Source organism: Protobothrops mucrosquamatus, unplaced genomic scaffold, assembly GCF_001527695.2.
Source record: "Protobothrops mucrosquamatus isolate PMUCROS unplaced genomic scaffold, P.Mucros_1.0 scaffold1327, whole genome shotgun sequence".
Lineage (NCBI taxonomy): Eukaryota > Metazoa > Chordata > Lepidosauria > Squamata > Viperidae > Protobothrops > Protobothrops mucrosquamatus.
Window position 1 is genome coordinate 86,469 of NW_015387527.1, and position 16,886 is coordinate 103,354.

At 42.6% G+C, this 16,886-nt stretch overlaps 1 protein-coding gene across 1 annotated transcript in view; it reads right to left on the minus strand.

Moving 5' to 3' along the window:
- Nucleotides 1-244: 244 nt before the first annotated feature.
- CUX1 (cut like homeobox 1) overlaps nt 245-16,886 on the minus strand; it is a gene marked incomplete at its 5' end in the record, with an annotated part of 70,034 nt that continues 53,392 nt past the window's right edge. The window contains 3 exons of the mRNA XM_015821416.1: nt 245-1,613; nt 6,875-7,139; nt 12,741-12,929. Coding sequence (XP_015676902.1) covers nt 905-1,613; nt 6,875-7,139; nt 12,741-12,929 — 1,163 coding nt within the window. The remainder of the gene's footprint in view (nt 1,614-6,874; nt 7,140-12,740; nt 12,930-16,886) is intronic.

Below are 16,886 nucleotides of genomic sequence, written 5' to 3' on the forward strand. Positions count from 1 at the left end.
TGCTCTGTGGTTAGAGGTTAAAAAGCAGATTATAAAATACCTAGATTTCAGAATTTTTCTTCTTTTTTTCTGTCCTGATTTGGCCTAAAATGGAGTGTATTAAACAAATTCCAGCCAACAAAGAGACTAGAATCAGTTAAAGCTATGAAACAATGTGCACTACAAGTCAATATTCTATTCCACTTTACAAGAAAAACACTGAAGTCAGCTACCACAAATTAAGATGTTTTCCTGATGTGTCTTTTTTTTTGTCTGTTTAAAAAATACATGGAGTAAATGCGTTTTTTTTTTTAAACCCCAAGTTTCGAACAATACTCTTTCTTGAAAATATTTAGGAATTCAAACTAGTGTGTTTAGAGTCGGGTTGACTGTGCAATCTCTTAGTGGCAACTGAAGAGCTACAAAACAACTTTTTTTTTTTTTAATCTCAAAAAATCTCCCCTCCCATCTTTTTGTTTTCCTGGTTAAAGAAGATAATAGTGTATTATTATCGCTCTGTTTAGCCATTAGATGGCTGATAAAAAGCCCCCCTTTTAAATATGTGGGTTTAATTTTTTTTTCTTGTTTGTATATATATTTTTGTTTTAAAGCCCACACCAAAGAGGAGGGCAGAAGGCAAAAGCTGTATGAGTTTTTTTTTCTTCCCCAGAAACTGTGGAAATCACTTTAGGGCAATTAATAGAAACACTTCAGGGTACAAAAAGCTGGACAAGTTTCAGTTTTCTTCCTTGAAAACACAAACATAAAACTGGGCTTAAACACTCCTTTTGTTCTCTATATGCACCTTGGCCTATGGCATTTTTTGCCCCGTGGCCTGCAGGGCGGTAAGTGCGGGACACAATAGAAACCAACAGAGGTCCAAGTTTTAACTTTCCCAGCCCTGTGGAGCTGGGTGAGCTTAATCTCAAAACTCCCATTCAACGGGCTCCTCTCGACTTGCAGCTTTCTCCAAACGGTGGATTATACTGTTCAAATTTGCTGCCTTCTTTTTCCTCAAGGTGTTGTCCCGTGTGTTCTTGGAGCACGCTGCCTCGGAAAAACTGAACAAGCTCTTGAGTGAGTTGGATTTCTGAGAGCTGGTGGTGGCCAGCGTGGAACTGGTACTTGGCACAATGGGCACTTTCTCCACACTTTCTCCCCTGGGCTTGCAGGAGCTCTGCCCTGCAAGGACTGAGGTAGAGGCATCCTCTTCTGGAGCACAGTTGGGCCTGGCCTCCAGAGTTTCTCCTGAATGTTGAGAGCTCAGGGGAGAACCCCGACGTGGTGCTTTGAGCCTTCCCTCGTCATCTGTGTCTTCCAAGCTCTCCATTCCCAACTGGAATGTCTCCGTTTTCTCCGAAGATCCGGCGTCTCGCAGTGCCTCTTCCCCTGCTTCGAAAGCTGACGCTGCTCGCCCTCCCTGAGACTTCATGGTTGCATTGCTGTACTCATCTGCTTCCAGGCTGCCTTGTTTTGTATCGGATGGGCCTTCTGTGTCCACCCCATCACAACTGTCTCCTTCAGAGCTGTGAACTGCCCGGCTGCTTCTAGCTGAAGGAGAGTCACTCGACCCAGCCTGGCTCTGGCCTCCAGCTTGGATTTCTTCAATAAACAGCTCTCGACGAATACGTGACCTGAAAGAAACAGGTGAGAAAGGAGTGTCACCACCGGTTGCACCTGGCACTTCCTCCAAGGACATCAAATGGGATGATTCCACCATCATTACAGAGGTTACGCAGGCTGAGAGGAAGACAGGCAACCTTTCTGGGTGAGGGTGACACAAAGCTTTGGGGGTAAAGTCAGGATAAAAGCTAAATTGGAATTAATTGGAACTCAATTTATTTAATACAGTTAATAGTGTATCTTCTCCATGCATTTAGTAATTCCCTGATTCTAAATAACATTTACAGTTCAACAGGGGCTACCCGTGCGACCTTGAGGGCAACAAGGCTGTATAGGTAGTCCTCGACTTAAGACCACAATTGAGCCCAAAATGTCTTTTGCTAATTGAGACATTTTTAAGTGAGTTTTGCCTCATTTTACAACCTTGCTTACCACAGTTGTTAAGCGAATCTGGCTTCCCCACTGACACTGCTTGTCAGAAGGTCACAAAACGTGATCACAGGACTCTGGGATGCTGCAACCGTCATAAATATGAGTCAGTTGCCAAATGTCTGAATTTTGAACACCTGACCGTGGGGATGCTGCAACGGTCGTAAGTGTGAAAAATGGTTATAAGTCACTTTTTTGCAGTGCCATTGTAACTTTGAATGGTCACTAAACAAACTGTTGTAAGTTGGGGACTACCTGTACGTCCTGAAGGCAAGAGACTGAATTAAGCAAGACTCCATCCTTGGAGATTCATGCCTTAGTAGAGAATCTGAAATAAAATTTCACTGAAGAAACTTCAGTTCAGACTTAAATTAATACAGATCATTTATAGAGCAATTTGCCACTCACCTTGGAACATCCAATGTAAGGTGTTACAAGGCTATGAAAAATTCAGCATCCTATTCCAGTGATGGCGAACCTTTTAGAGACCGAGTGCCCAAACTTCAACCCAAAACCCACTTATGTATTGCCGGGTGCTGGGTGGGTGTGGCCTGCTGGGTGGGCGTGGCTACAGTGGTCATGGCCAACTTGATGTTGCTTCTGGGGAGGGACACCTGTGGGGGCCGGGCAGGGTTGGGGGAGATCCAGGGGGTCTCTGGCAGGTGGGGCGGTAGGCAGGAGGCTGGTCCTGCGGGGTGAGGCGAGGCAAGGTGAGGCGGGGTGCCATTGTCGCAGGGCGAGACAGGGGCCTGGCACCATCGGCCCCTGCACACAGAGGCCAGCAAGCGCATGGGTGCTGGGATGCATCCGGCCAGGTGGGACCTGCATCGGCAAGTTAGCGGGCGGCTGGTTGAAGAGGACAGATGGCATCTCCGGGGCATGGCGCGGGTGCCCACAGAGAGGGCTCTGAGTGCCGCCTCTGGCACGTGTGCCATAGGTTCGCCACCACTGCCCTATTCCAAGAATAGGAAAGACATGCTTCAGAGTAGCTTAAGCGAGCACACAGAGCAGTCATTAAGCAGTGCAGTCAATAAATGAGGCATCATGTGACTATACCTGATTTTACCACCTTTTTTCTATAGTTATTAAATGAATTGCTGCAGTCATTAAGCAAGACATCACATGACCACAACCTGTGATCTTCCTTGCCGGCTTCCCCATTGATTTGGCTTGTCAGAAGCCAGCTGGAAAGGTTGCAAATGGTATCTGGTGATGCTGGGACTATCATAAATGTGCAACAAGCACCCAAATCATGATTATGTAATCACTTTTTTCAGCACTGTTATAACTTTTGGCTGCTAAATGAATAGTCATCGGTCAAGGGCTCCCTGTATTCATTGTCTCTCCTGGAATATGTCTATCCTCCTTCTACCTAATCATTCTTCCCCTTTTCCGAGGATCTCTTATTGGAAAAACATGCCTAGAAGTTTGGTTGGAGGGAAAGAGAGGATTTCCTGTGATCAGTTTCTCCCCTCCAAAGTCCAATCTTGCTCTCTCCTTCTGATCGCAGAAGGAGACTTCCAAACTGTCCTATCATCTTGGGGAGAGCGTCCCAAATTCCTGAGTTTTCTGCAGCCTAAGTAAGCATGTTGAGATTTAAATGGCCTTTTCTCAGATACATTCTATATAATTCACAAATGGCATATGAGAAAAAAGACCATCTTCTTCCAAGAGGAAATGGTCTAGGGTTTCCTGTCTGAGCAGGAGGTTGGACTAAAAGACCTCCAAGGTCTCTTCCAGCTCTGTTATTCCTAAACTTTATTTTAATGATTTCAGCTGCAGTGCAATTAGTTAGAAAGAGATGTTTCTTTCTAACTCAGTAGGACATGCCTCTTCTAAAGGAAGCATTTGCTAGTTGTGGATTTTATAAGTATGCTTTTTAAAAGAAAACCTTATTAACTAGGTGCACAAAGCGATTAAGACATTAATTTGATACAGTTATCTAACAGTGAAGTCCTATTATGTACTTGATCAAAATGGTCTATTCACTACACTAGTAATCCCTGACTTACAATAGCAATTGGGACCAGAATTTCCATCGCTAAGTGATGCAGTTGTAAAGCAAAACTGCATCACTTGGTGACAGCAATCCTGCAGTCCTATTTGACATCATTAACTGAATCTCACGGTCGTTAGGCGAGGCACTTTGCTGCTGGCTTCCCACAACAAGTCAGTTGGGAAGCAGCAAGTTGCAAGTCCCAGGCCCAAAGGGAGGGAAGTGGGTGGGGGATGTGAGAGGCACAGCAGGGATCAGGTACATGAGGGTGCACTAAAGGCATGGTGTGTGTTGTGTGTTTGTGTGTGTGTGTGATAGGTGTGGTGTGGATTGGGTGCCTGAGAGGCATGGGGTAGGTCAGAGAGGGTGCAAGGGGATGATCAAGAGGTTTGTGTCTTTGTGTGTGTGTGTTGGGTGTGTTTGTGTGATAGGTGTGGTGTGGTGTGGATTGGGTGCCTGAGAGGCATGGGGTAGGTCAGAGAGGGTGCAAGGGGATGATCAAGAGGTGTGATGCGGTATCGGTTGGATGTATGAGGTTACACACAAGAGGCACTATGCAGGTCGGGGAGGGTGTACGAGGGAGCGCCTGAGAGATGTGGCACAGGGAGGATGAGGGAGGGCCTCCAAGCAGGCAGTATAGGTAATCCTCAACTTACAACAGTTCATTTAGTGACCGTTCGAAGTTACAACAGTGCTGATAAAAGGGACATATGACCGTTTTTCACACAGCATCCTCATGGTGATGTGATAAAAATTCAGATGCTTGGCAACTGGTTCATATTTATGACGGTTGCAACGTCCCGGGGTCATGTGATCATTTTTGGTGAGCCTTCGGGCAAGCAAAGTCAATGGGGAAGCCAGATCCACTTATCAGCTGTGTTACTAAATTAACAGCTGCAGCGGTTCACTTAACAATTGTGGCAAGAAAGGTTGTAAAATGGAGCAAAATTCAGTTAACAAATGTTTCACTTAGCAACAGAAAATTTGGGCTCAATTGTGGTCGTAAGACAAGGACTCCCTGTAAAGTGTGATGTCAGAGGAGCTGGGGGAGGATGTGAGGGTGGAGGAGAGTCACCCCAGCAACCTGCAACCTTCCCTGCCATTTTCCCCACTGATTTTTCTGGGTAAGCTGGCAGAGAAGGTTGCAAATGGTGATTACGTGATTGTGGGATGCTTGGCAAATGGTTGTAAGCGTGAATGGGTTGCCTAGTACTCAGATCACAATCACGTGACTATGGGGATGCTGTGTTGGTCTGAACTCTGAGAACTGATTATAACCACCATTCATTCTTGGTATGGTCTCTGACCGAATGGTCGTAAACTGAGGATTACCTGTACGCTGCTTCTGTTAGACACAGACCAAACTACACAGCTGAAACTAATCTGTAATAAAGCAATTCCCCTCCCAAGGGGCTTTTGTGAGGAAAAGGGCACAAAGACTGCTGGTTCTGCAGTAAAACAGAAACCTGGGAAAACCTGGAAAGCTACCCACCTATAATTGTGGAACCAATTAATGACTGTGCTGGTCTTCAAGTTGANCTGCTGCATTCTGGACTAACTGAAGCCTCCGAGTGCTCCTCAAGGGAAGCCCCATGTAGAGAGCGTTACAGTAGTCCAGGCGGGAGGTGACAAGGGCATGAGTGACTGTGCGCAAGGCGTCCCGATCCAAAAAAGGCCGCAATTGGTGAATCAGGCGTACCCGATAAAACGTCCCCCTGGCCACGGCCGCCAACTGATCAAGAGGTTTGTGTGTTTGTGTGTGTGTTGGTTGTGTTTGTGTGATAGGTGTGGTGTGGTGTGGATTGGGTGCCTGAGAGGCATGGGGTAGGTCAGAGAGAGTGTAAGGGGATGATCAAGAGGTGTGATGCGGTATTGGTTGGATGTATGAGGTTGTGCACAAGAGGCACTATGCAGGTCGGGGAGGGTGTACGAGGGAGCGCCTGAGAGATGTGGCACAGGGAGGATGAGGGAGGGCCTCCAAGCAGGCAGTATAGGTAATCCTCAACTTACAACAGTTCATTTAGTGACCGTTCAAAGTTACAACAGTGCTGATAAAAGGGACATATGACCGTTTTTCACACAGCATTCTCATGGTGATGTGATAAAAATTCAGATGCTTGGCAACTGGTTCATATTTATGACGGTTGCAATGTCCCGGGGGTCATGTGATCATTTTTGGTGACCCTTCGGACAAGCAAAGTCAATGGGGAAGCCAGATCCACTTATCAGCTGTGTTGCTAAATTAACAGCTGCAGCGGTTCACTTAACAATTGTGGCAAGAAAGGTTGTAAAATGGAGCAAAATTCAGTTAACAAATGTTTCACTTAGCAACAGAAAATTTGGGCTCAATTGTGGTCGTAAGACAAGGACTCCCTGTAAAGTGTGATGTCAGAGGAGCTGGGGGAGGATGTGAGGGTGGAGGAGAGTCACCCCAGCAACCTGCAACCTTCCCTGCCATTTTCCCCACTGATTTTTCTGGGTAAGCTGGCAGAGAAGGTTGCAAATGGTGATTACGTGATTGTGGGATGCTTGGCAAATGGTTGTAAGCGTGAATGGGTTGCCTAGTACTCAGATCACAATCACGTGACTATGGGGATGCTGTGTTGGTCTGAACACTGAGAACTGATTATAACCACCATTCATTCTTGGTATGGTCTCTGACCGAATGGTCGTAAACTGAGGATTACCTGTACACTGCTTCTGTTAGACACAGACCAAACTACACAGCTGAAACTAATCTGTAATAAAGCAATTCCCCTCCCAAGGGGCTTTTGTGAGGAAAAGGGCACAAAGACTGCTGGTTCTGCAGTAAAACAGAAACCTGGGAAAACCTGGAAAGCTACCCACCTATAATTGTGGAACCAATTAATGACTGTGCTGGTCTTCAAGTTGAGCTGTGTGGCAAGTTCCTCAATAGTTTTTGGTGATGGGTATGGCTTTTGCTGATAGGCTCGTTTCAGAGCTTCTTTCTCTTCTGGAGCCAAGACAACCCGTGGCTTCTTGAGCTGATGGTGTGGTTGTGGGCTGGCCCCCTGGCTGTAATCTATTCCAGTGGAAGATGATTCTGAAGGCTGGCTGTCACTGACTGAGCTGTGCCGCCGTTTCATGTATGCTGGAAAACAAAGGAAGCCATGCTGTCAGCTAGAGACAAAAGCAACAAATGGGAAAGCTGGTTCTTAATGAGAAGGTTCTGCAACTCTACGGGGCATATGAAATCTACTTAAAATTGTTTTACTTAGCCAAGACACATCTATTACGATTGACAGTCTCTTTTCATGTTTCATGCACAAGATGTTTCTAGCCATCCTGTAGGGTCCTATGTGGAGTCTGAAATGCGCTCAGAAGCTGATAAACAAGATTGTATCTCACAGATCAAATCAGATGGTAGGGCAGGATCTCCTGGAAAATCTTTTGGTGAATGGCAAAAGACAGCTGTCCCCTAACAGTTTAACATTTGCAGCAATACTCCTCTCTTTCCGCATTTAAGTATTGAAACAGTGCTTGGCTTAATAAATCAAAGGGGCTTTGTTTGATTTTTAATTATAAACCTTAAAATAAATTTTTGAGTTTAGAATTTGGTACCTATAAGTGCTTATCTTTTGCCTAAGTTTTCAGCAGGGACATATTTTATATTCAGTAATAATATTAACAATCAGTGAACCACCTAGTTAATTGCTGAAAGAATTTTGCACAGACTGACTACAAACAAGAACTAGTGGGACCCCAAAATAGACAAAATAATAGAAAATGAAAACCTAAGGTGCTCTGGGACTTTATTTATTTAAAACATTTATACAGTATAGCTGCCCATCTTATAACCAGCCCTGAGCAGCTTCTAATCTTCAGAATTCAAGCAAACACCTGCACTAACACTTAACACTTAACAATTGTTGAAAAGAAAGACAAAACAAATGTCTGGATAGTGGACACTGGAGTACCTGAAGACAGCAGAATAGAAGAGAAAGAACTGGAGGAAATTACAAAATACTAAGATCTGAAAATAGAAGTAGAATGACTGTGGCAAAAGAAAGCAAAGACAGTGCCAATAGTAATAGGCGCCTTTGATTCCAAAATATCTGGAGTGCCACCTGAACACCATTGGCATCTAAAAAATCACCGTCAGACAATTGTAAAAGGCAGCTTTACTTGGAACAGCCTGCATCCTGTGACAAGGACCTTTAACACTATCAAATAACATCTGCCTATTCCAGGACTCTATAGGCGGATAAAAATACCAAATCCAGTCTAAACAACTGTGTGATGAACTACAATACAAATTTCACCATCCTGAAGTCTGCCTATCTCTGGCTTAGCTCCACAGGAGGCCAGGCAAGTTGACCTTTGACAATTAATGTCTTGCCTACTGTGTGAGTTACAATTCAAACTCATCTGAAAAACATATGCTTGCAGGTGCCTTAAGAAGAAAAAAAAGGTGATTTCTATACTGAGATTCCAGTCTGAGAGAGCCAACTGCTCATCTGGCATGTCTTAACAGAAATCAGGACACACCAGCCTCCATGAAAATCTTTGTAACTGAACCAGACTTATCTACCTAATGTTTCTGTTCCCTGATTGATGCTTCAGCTTGCAATCCTTAGAGATGCCTCTATCTTTTAATGTCTGCTCCTACCTCTTTCAGTCCTGTTTTGTTACTTTGGAACTCAGCCTTCACTTGATGTAAATATGGGGTTGGCTCCTGGATTTTTGTCTGCCGATTCAGATGCCTGATTTGCAGCCCATCTCAGGCCACATTTATTGGTCCTGCAGCTAGCCCACAGTCCCATCTATCCAACCTGAGATGCTGGAGGTCACACTGGAGGATTTCTGCTGGCAAAGCATCTATTTCTTAATTATAGCTCTCCCTGTAAACATGAGTATCCTTGAACTGCCATTTCTGCCAACCACAAGGAATCTACCTCCTTTCTCTAGAGAGAGAACGGTGGGTCTGCATTTCATTTATATTTATTGTTAAAGACCGAAAAGCTCTTTTACAATAGCAGTCATGTCCTGCATAACTATGCCTCAAGTAATTTTATATTTCTTAAATTAATTAAAAAGTTAAATCAAATAACCTAATGATTTTAATACTTGTTAACTTTACTAAGGATGGCTACAAACTCTACACATACTATATCACATCCATACATGGGGCTACCCTTGAAGACCACTTAAAAGCTTCAAATTTGTATATATACTTTAGCTTTTAATTTATGTATCTTTTATATCTACTAGCTTTTTGTAATTCTTTATAGATTTTATATATAAACATATACACCTACATATCTTGATTTTTTATGCTGCTTTGTAATGGCTGTACCCCATCCCCATACAGGTTTATGATTGCAACAGACTAAATTTGATTAATTGGTCTTGGGTGAATCAGATTATTCCACACTACCCTGGTTGTTCTGCTTGTTAAATATTTTGAACAAGTTGTTTGAAGAGTTATCAGCATTTCAGAGCACAAGAGGGCGCTTGGAGCCTATGGAATTTGTGATTCTGCTTTCCTGAATTTAAAGTTGGGAGATGATTGTTTTGATGACTTACAATCATCGGAAACTTATATTCCTGTAGCTGTTATTAATTTCCAGGAGTGGTGAAATCATTTATGAAAACCTTATGACCATCTATTACAGCCTGACCCAATCTAGTATCCTCCTAATATTGGAGACATGATAACCGTGAAAAGTGATGAGTTTTTCTACTACTCTGGAAATAAAATATTATAAAACAAAGACAATAAAAGATGACAGTTCAGATATGGTGGCCAGATAGCTTTAATTAAGAGGAGAATGAACTAATTCAAAGATGATTAGGTTATTGGTGGCTATTAGTCTTGATGGTTGTTTTCTCTCTTCTGAATCAGAAGCAATATTGGGCAGAGGCCAATCTGGGCTACAAATTCAAATTCAGAATAGAGCTGGAAAGGAGGTCTTCTAGTCCAACCCCTGATCAAGCAGGAGACCCTATACCATTTTAGACAAGTGGCTGTCCAGTCTCTTCTTAAAAACCTCCTGTGATGAAGCACTCACAACTTCTGAAGGCAAGATGTTCTACTGGTCAATTGTTCTGTTAGGAAGTTTCTCCTGTTTCTTGTCCTGCCCTCTGATGCTTTGGAAAATAAGCTGACCCCGTCTTCTTTGTGGCAGCCCCTCAAATACTGGAACGCTGATATCACGTCACCCCTAGTCCTTATTTTCTCTAAACTAGCCAAATCCAAATCCTGCAACCGTTCTTCATATGTTTTAGTCTCTAGGCCTTTAATCATCTTAGTTGCTTTTTTCTGCACTTTTTCCAAAGTCTCGATATCTTTTTTGTAATGTGGTGACCAAAACTGGATGCAGTATTCCAGATGTGGCCTTCCTAAGGTTGTATAAAGTGGTACAACTTGATACATTATCTGGAACTCATTTTGACTTGTTAAATCTGAGTAATTGGATAGGGTGCTGTCTTTGGTATGTTTATTGCTGTTTGTGGGATGCATCCATGCCTCCTCAGCTCCTATGTGTAGCTGTGGTGGTAGTGGATGGTAAATAATGAACTGGATCCAGGAGGTTTACCAGTGCTCATTTGGGAAGAGTTGTGCCTATATCCTTAAAAGAGGCTGTGGTGCACCATTCCTTAAGAGCCCCTTTATCTATTCTTGACAACCATCTGGTCTCTAATCTTTCCTTTTTAAGGGAGATTATTAACACAAAGGTCTATAAGGAACAAATAATATGGAGCTTTTTTTTCAGTGAGGGTTCAAGGCCTGGAGATATGACAGAGATGAAAGTGGTTTTATTTATTTATTTGAATTTATTAGCCATGCAATTTCAAAGAAATTGTGTTGATGACCCTGGTCAGGATTTGGATGGAAGTATTGCACCGTTCTTGATCTTCTGAGACCTCTTGGCTGTCTTTTTTCCTTCTGATGGAGGCCCACTGAACATTTCTCCTGCATGGCCTATGAGGATTGGGAATTGAAAGCACTGCTTTACAGTGTTTCTGCTCCTTCCTTAACAGTCAGTTCCAGCTGATGGTGGAAGAGGTACCTCAATAGCTATATAAACTGACTGTGAGTTCTTTCATTAGTCTGACATACAATATCCTCTGTATATTGATCATATCCAATTGTGCATCACTACCCCAGACTGCATAGGAGATGCTGTTGATGCCTTGTCCTAGTATATAAGGTTACTGAGTGTGGATGAGACAAAATAGGCTGAAGCTATAGTAAAACATAGCAAGGTGAAGTTGCTTCTACATCAAGGCTCTCAGAAGAGATTTATTACTATTGGACAATGTGAACACCCGGTGGGTGGGGGTGGGGGAGTCTATCATTTAACTAAGCACATTTCCGAGCAGCAACCCCAGAGCTGGTTTCGCTTTCTTATGTGCCAAATGTGAATTTTTCAGTAAAGTATAATAATACTCTTGGTAAAATAATGTCCCAGGCGTTTCTTTTTCTGGAAATGCCTACTGGACAGTTGACATTACTTCAGTACTGTTTCTTAATATGTGTACTGGCTCTGAAGCAATATGTAAGTAACTCATAGCTATTGCTGCATGGACAAGTGGGGGCCGTAGCTACCAGGCAGAGGGGTTCTTCCCCAGTTCTGGCTGGTTTATTAGTTACTGCCCTACTAGAACGGGAAGACATTGTGATAATGACCCCATCACTGTAGGTAGTCCTCAGCTTATGACCATTTGTTTAATGACCATTCAAAGTTATGATGGCATTGAAAAAAGTGACTTATGATCAGTCCTCACACTTATAACCATCATACTCTCCCTGCAATCACATGATCAAAATCTGGGTGCTTGTCAACTGGCATGAATTTACGACAGTTGCAATGTCCAGGGGATCATGTGATTGCCCATTTGCAGTCCACCCAGGGGACCCCCGACAGCAAAATTAATGGAGGAAGCTGGATTCACTTAATGACCATGTGATTTGCTTAACAACCACAGCAAAAATGTCATAAAATCAGGCATAATTCACTTAATGACCATATGGCTTAGTGATAGATGCCCTGGTCCCAATTGTGGTTGTAAGTTGAGGACTACCTGTATGTGCTTGGATTACTGCATATGGTCTATGTGGGATTACAGTTAAAACAATTCTGAGCCAGCTAGTAAACCTGTAGTCACTTCCTACTGCCTTCTAAGTGCAATTCAAATGGCAGCTTTAATCTACAAAACCCCTCTATAGGTGGGCTCTGAGATACCTACAGAACCATCTTCTCCAAGTGGAATTGAAATATTCACTTCGTGCATCCTCCAAACAATTTGAAAGGTGAGCTAAGGCTTGCAAGTTTGGCTTTTTAGTGGATTACTTATTTTTTCATTTAATTATCAGAATTACATCCCCTCTTTTTGCTCAGGAGGGGATCGAACATCTAACTGGCTGCTGGGTTAGTTTAATTGTATGCACCAATGTGCGTGCTTTTGTCTAATTTTAACCTTCCTAGATCATATTAAACGCTTCTTCCCACACACTAACCTTTTCGATGTTTTTTATTTATTTATTTATTTTGGATATCTAAGGCAACCCAACTGAAAACACCAACTCTGGGTGGCCCACAAGCTGTGGGAACTGCATGACTCAGAAGGTTACGCTCTTGGCCAGTGATATTTGAAACATATTGAAAACATTTTCAATTAAACGAGAGAGTCATCCTGGGCTGGACATCAATCCCCTCCCTTCGACTGCAGAAGGGACAGAAGTTACCTTTCTTCTCCATGCGCTTCATGTCCATCAGCTTTTCCACATTGTTGGGGTCATTGAGCCACAGCTGCATGCGCACAAATGGCTCCCGGCCCTTCAAGCTCAGTTTGTGCCAGGGCTTTGGGCGAGCAAGTAGGTCTGAGACGGAGCCTTGGGTCAGCCCCAGTATCGTTTCCCCAAACAAACGCTGACCTGAAAAAGAACGGCAAACATCAGGTTATTTGTGCTAAAAAGAAAAAAGAAAGAAAAAAAAGAAAAAATACCAAGTACAAGAGAAACAAGACTTTATAGATCTGGACGCAAATGAAGGAAAAAAACAATATACTTGAAAATCAAAAGATGCTCGATTGTTTGGGCTTTACTTAACAGGAAGGATACAATACCTAAGAACCAGCAAGCAGTTTATAGGGAGATGGCTAATTCTTTTGGCCCCTAGAGAGCTACCTGGTATCTGTACTGAAGAGGAAGACTGATCACAGTCAGTCCTTAAATGCTTTTCATCTCAAAGGCCTGGAATTTAGCACACAAATTCATTCACGGAGTGGGGTCACAATAAAATGCTCCTGTTTTCTGTAGTGGCTGTGAAAAAAATTAGCTTGCTCCTTAGGTCACGCTACAAGGAACACTTTGATTCAGAAGCTCTTAGTCTTTGAAAAATCATTTCGGATTCTGAGTCGGTTCTAGAACACACGAGACAAAGAAGAGACACTCTAGCAAAGGGTATCTGAATGGTAAACATCTTGCAATAACCAAGAATGTCACAGGGCTATACCTCCAACAGGTATTCACCAAAACAGGTGGCCAGCTCAAACTTTTCTACCTTCCTGTATTTGAAATTCTGTGCAGCGAGAGCCAGCCTGGTGTTAAGGTACCAGACTAGGAACCAGGAGACTGTGAGTTGTTAGGTATAAAACCAGCTGGGTGACTTTGGACCAGTCACTGTCTCTCAGCCCAAGGAAGCAAGCAGTGGCAAGCCACATCTGAAATCTTTCCAAGGAACTGCAGGGAAAATATCCAGGCAGTCACAAGGAGTCAAAACTGACTTGAAGGCCTTAAAAAAAAGTCACTCTCTAAGGAAGATGGGCAATTTCTAAACCTGATAAACAAACAAACAAAGAAACCAAAAAGCAAACAAAACCAAATCCAACAATGATCTAGCATTAGACAGATACTTTCATACATTTCCCCCTAAAATCTCTTTTATTTAATAAAGTCAAATGACGATTAATGCTTTTCATTAAAGAGGGCTTGTAAAGTGATCTCATGAAAGCAGACATGCAAATAATAGTAGAAAGTGGGATAGACTAGCATTATACTGTAATCCAAATTAGATATGATTAAAATCAGAATTAACGACGTGCTTTAAAGACTCCAGCAGTGAAGTGGGATATAAATCCACAATGGAAATTAAAAAAAAACAACCTTTTGATTCTGGAGTTCCCGAAATGATTTATGGAAAATGAAGCTGAGGGAAGAAATGCATAATGCCTTTTGAGGGTAGAAAGGCCTGTTCTACAATAATTTATGACTGTCTTGTAATAGTTAAGGCCTGGACTGGAACCACAGAATCCCAGATTTTACTCCTGGAAGCTCCTGTGATGACATGATACAGGGCCAGCCTCTCTCTCTCTCTCTCTCTCTGCCCAACCTCCCTCAAAGGGTTGCTGTTCCGGGGACAGACATGGAGTGCCATGTTTGCTGCCTCCACTGAAAGAAAGGTGGGATATGAATCCAGTAAGCAGATAAAAACATATTCATATTTCTTGCCAGTCATAGGAGCTGATGCAGACACATGTGTTGTGCCCAAAGCAGGGCATCTCCTCCCGCAATCCCTACCAATCGATTATGGTTATGACAGCTGCAAGACTTCAAGACTGCAGCTTCAAACCAAATGAATCACACCCAAATGCAGGCCCATGAGCGAATGTAAAAGAACTCCCTCCCCCTCTAATTTCTTTGAAGGTCTAATTATCTGGATAACGTTGTCCTTCCCCTAGGGTTGCTGTTTTCATGGGCAAAAGGACAAGACTGATTCTCCTAGCTGGGAGGACTTCCTGCTGTTCAAGGTTGAGGACCTTACAAGGGGAGATAATGAAAACAAAGACTAGCAACAGACTGAAACAATTTCCAACCTGTATTTCCTTAGTCAGCTCCTGCCATTCAGGGCACCAGATGCTCAAACCGTACCGTGGTCAGGCTTCATAAGAGTGCCATTCCATTAAGCTAATCAAAACCATTCAAACAATCAACCTGGCACACCCTTGCTCCCTACTCAGCCGCTGGCATGACAAAGCCTTCTGGAGGGCAAGCTGTGTGTTTTTTAAATTCCGAGACCAAATGAACCTTAACTATCAGGATGGAAAGTTTTCATTTTATCTATTTTTGCCTTCACAGAAACTTTCTTAGTGAATGATTCTGTTCTAATGCTCACCTGAATCTGTGGAAACTTAAAAGGACTACAGTACTTCTCCTTCCAATTTGATGTTAATTATACAAATTTGAAGGTTCCTAATTCTTAGAATGCTCTGGTTTATCTTTGCAGCAGTGCCTAAAAGGATGGCTGCGGAAAGATGTCTGTCTTCCCTGTTCTTCTTCCATCCCATAAATGTAATTTATGCAACTTTTTTTGAAATAGAAAATAATTTCCTTGGATTGATTTCATTTTAGCAAGCATTGCCTTACTGGAAACATTTACTAGATACGACACTGACCAACTCATCATCCTCCAGATACGTTGAGACTATAATTGGGTAAGCATTCTGGAACCAGTGTTTCTCAACCTTGACAATTTTAAGGCATGTGGACTTCAACTCCCAGAATTCCACAGCCAGCATTGCTGGCTGTGGAATTCTGGGAGTTGAAGTCCACATGCCTTAAAATTGTCAAGGTTGAGAAACACTGGTCTAATCCATCTGGAAGGTGCCAAAATGGGAAGGCAATGTAATCTACTCACCAAAGCTCCATTAGAACAACAGAAGCAGAGAACTGAAAGAAGAGGTTAAAGGTCTTAGGCTTTAACCTTTTCTTTTACCAGGAGACTGACTAACTTAAGGCCATTCACTCTGTCTCAACCCTAATGAAGGAGACAATGGGAAACCCCTTCCAAGAGTCCATGTAGTTACAAAGAGTCAAGATGGACCTGAAGGCATAGAGACAAAACAAACTCTGGATGTAAGCCAGCAAGTCTAACCTTCTGCTATCTGCAGGGATCCAAGCCAAACTATCACCAATAAGATGGTTTGATGGTGGGATGGGTGGCATATAAATTTAATAAATAACCTGGTTATCTAGCCTCTGCTTGAACACATTCAGGAAAGAGAAATCTACTACCTGTGGGTAATTGGCTCCACTTATTTATCTGTTATATCTAAAAACTATCTCCTATGAAAACCAATCTCAAATCATTTTCCAAAATATAAAATGCAATAATAAAAAAAGAAATGAAAACAGTATAAACTAGAATTAATTGACAATGTCCTGGTGGAGAAGAAAATAGAAGCAAAAGACCCTTCCATGCACCATTTATAACAGAGAAGGCCTGTCCTAGGCGGAACAATAAGTCGCCCCCAAAACCGTAAAGGATATAATAAGTGCTGCCACAATAATTTCAGAAAGGTTCAGGGTGTAGGTACTACCATGAAGAAGGCCCTCCTTGGCTAACAAGGCATCGCTGTGTAGTTCTGGTGTCTAGCCACTGACACAAAATATTTACATGCCAAAAGCCAACTCCTGAACTTGGCTCAAAGAGTGATGGGTAAGTGGGATGGTCACTTCATTAGCAAACAAAGTAATATGTGCATGACTGATGCCCAATCCAGTGAGGTGGTTATCACATTCTGGACCACTAATACAGTTTATCAAAAACCTTTCTTGCTACTAGCTCTCTGCAACCAGTATTCATTAGCACTCCCTTCTTCCATCTGTGGTCTCTTTCAAGCCATCATATTGAAAACTGCCAGCAGCGTCTTCTTATCTCCACACCTCCTACAGTTTCCTTTGTATGACTATGGTCCCTGGTTTTAAAACAGATGCTTATCTGCCGTTGGCATTGGTTGGTTTCAATATTTTATATTGGATTTATATTTATGTATTTATCCATTTACTTATTATTTAATCATTAATTTATATTGAATAAAACATTCAATATGC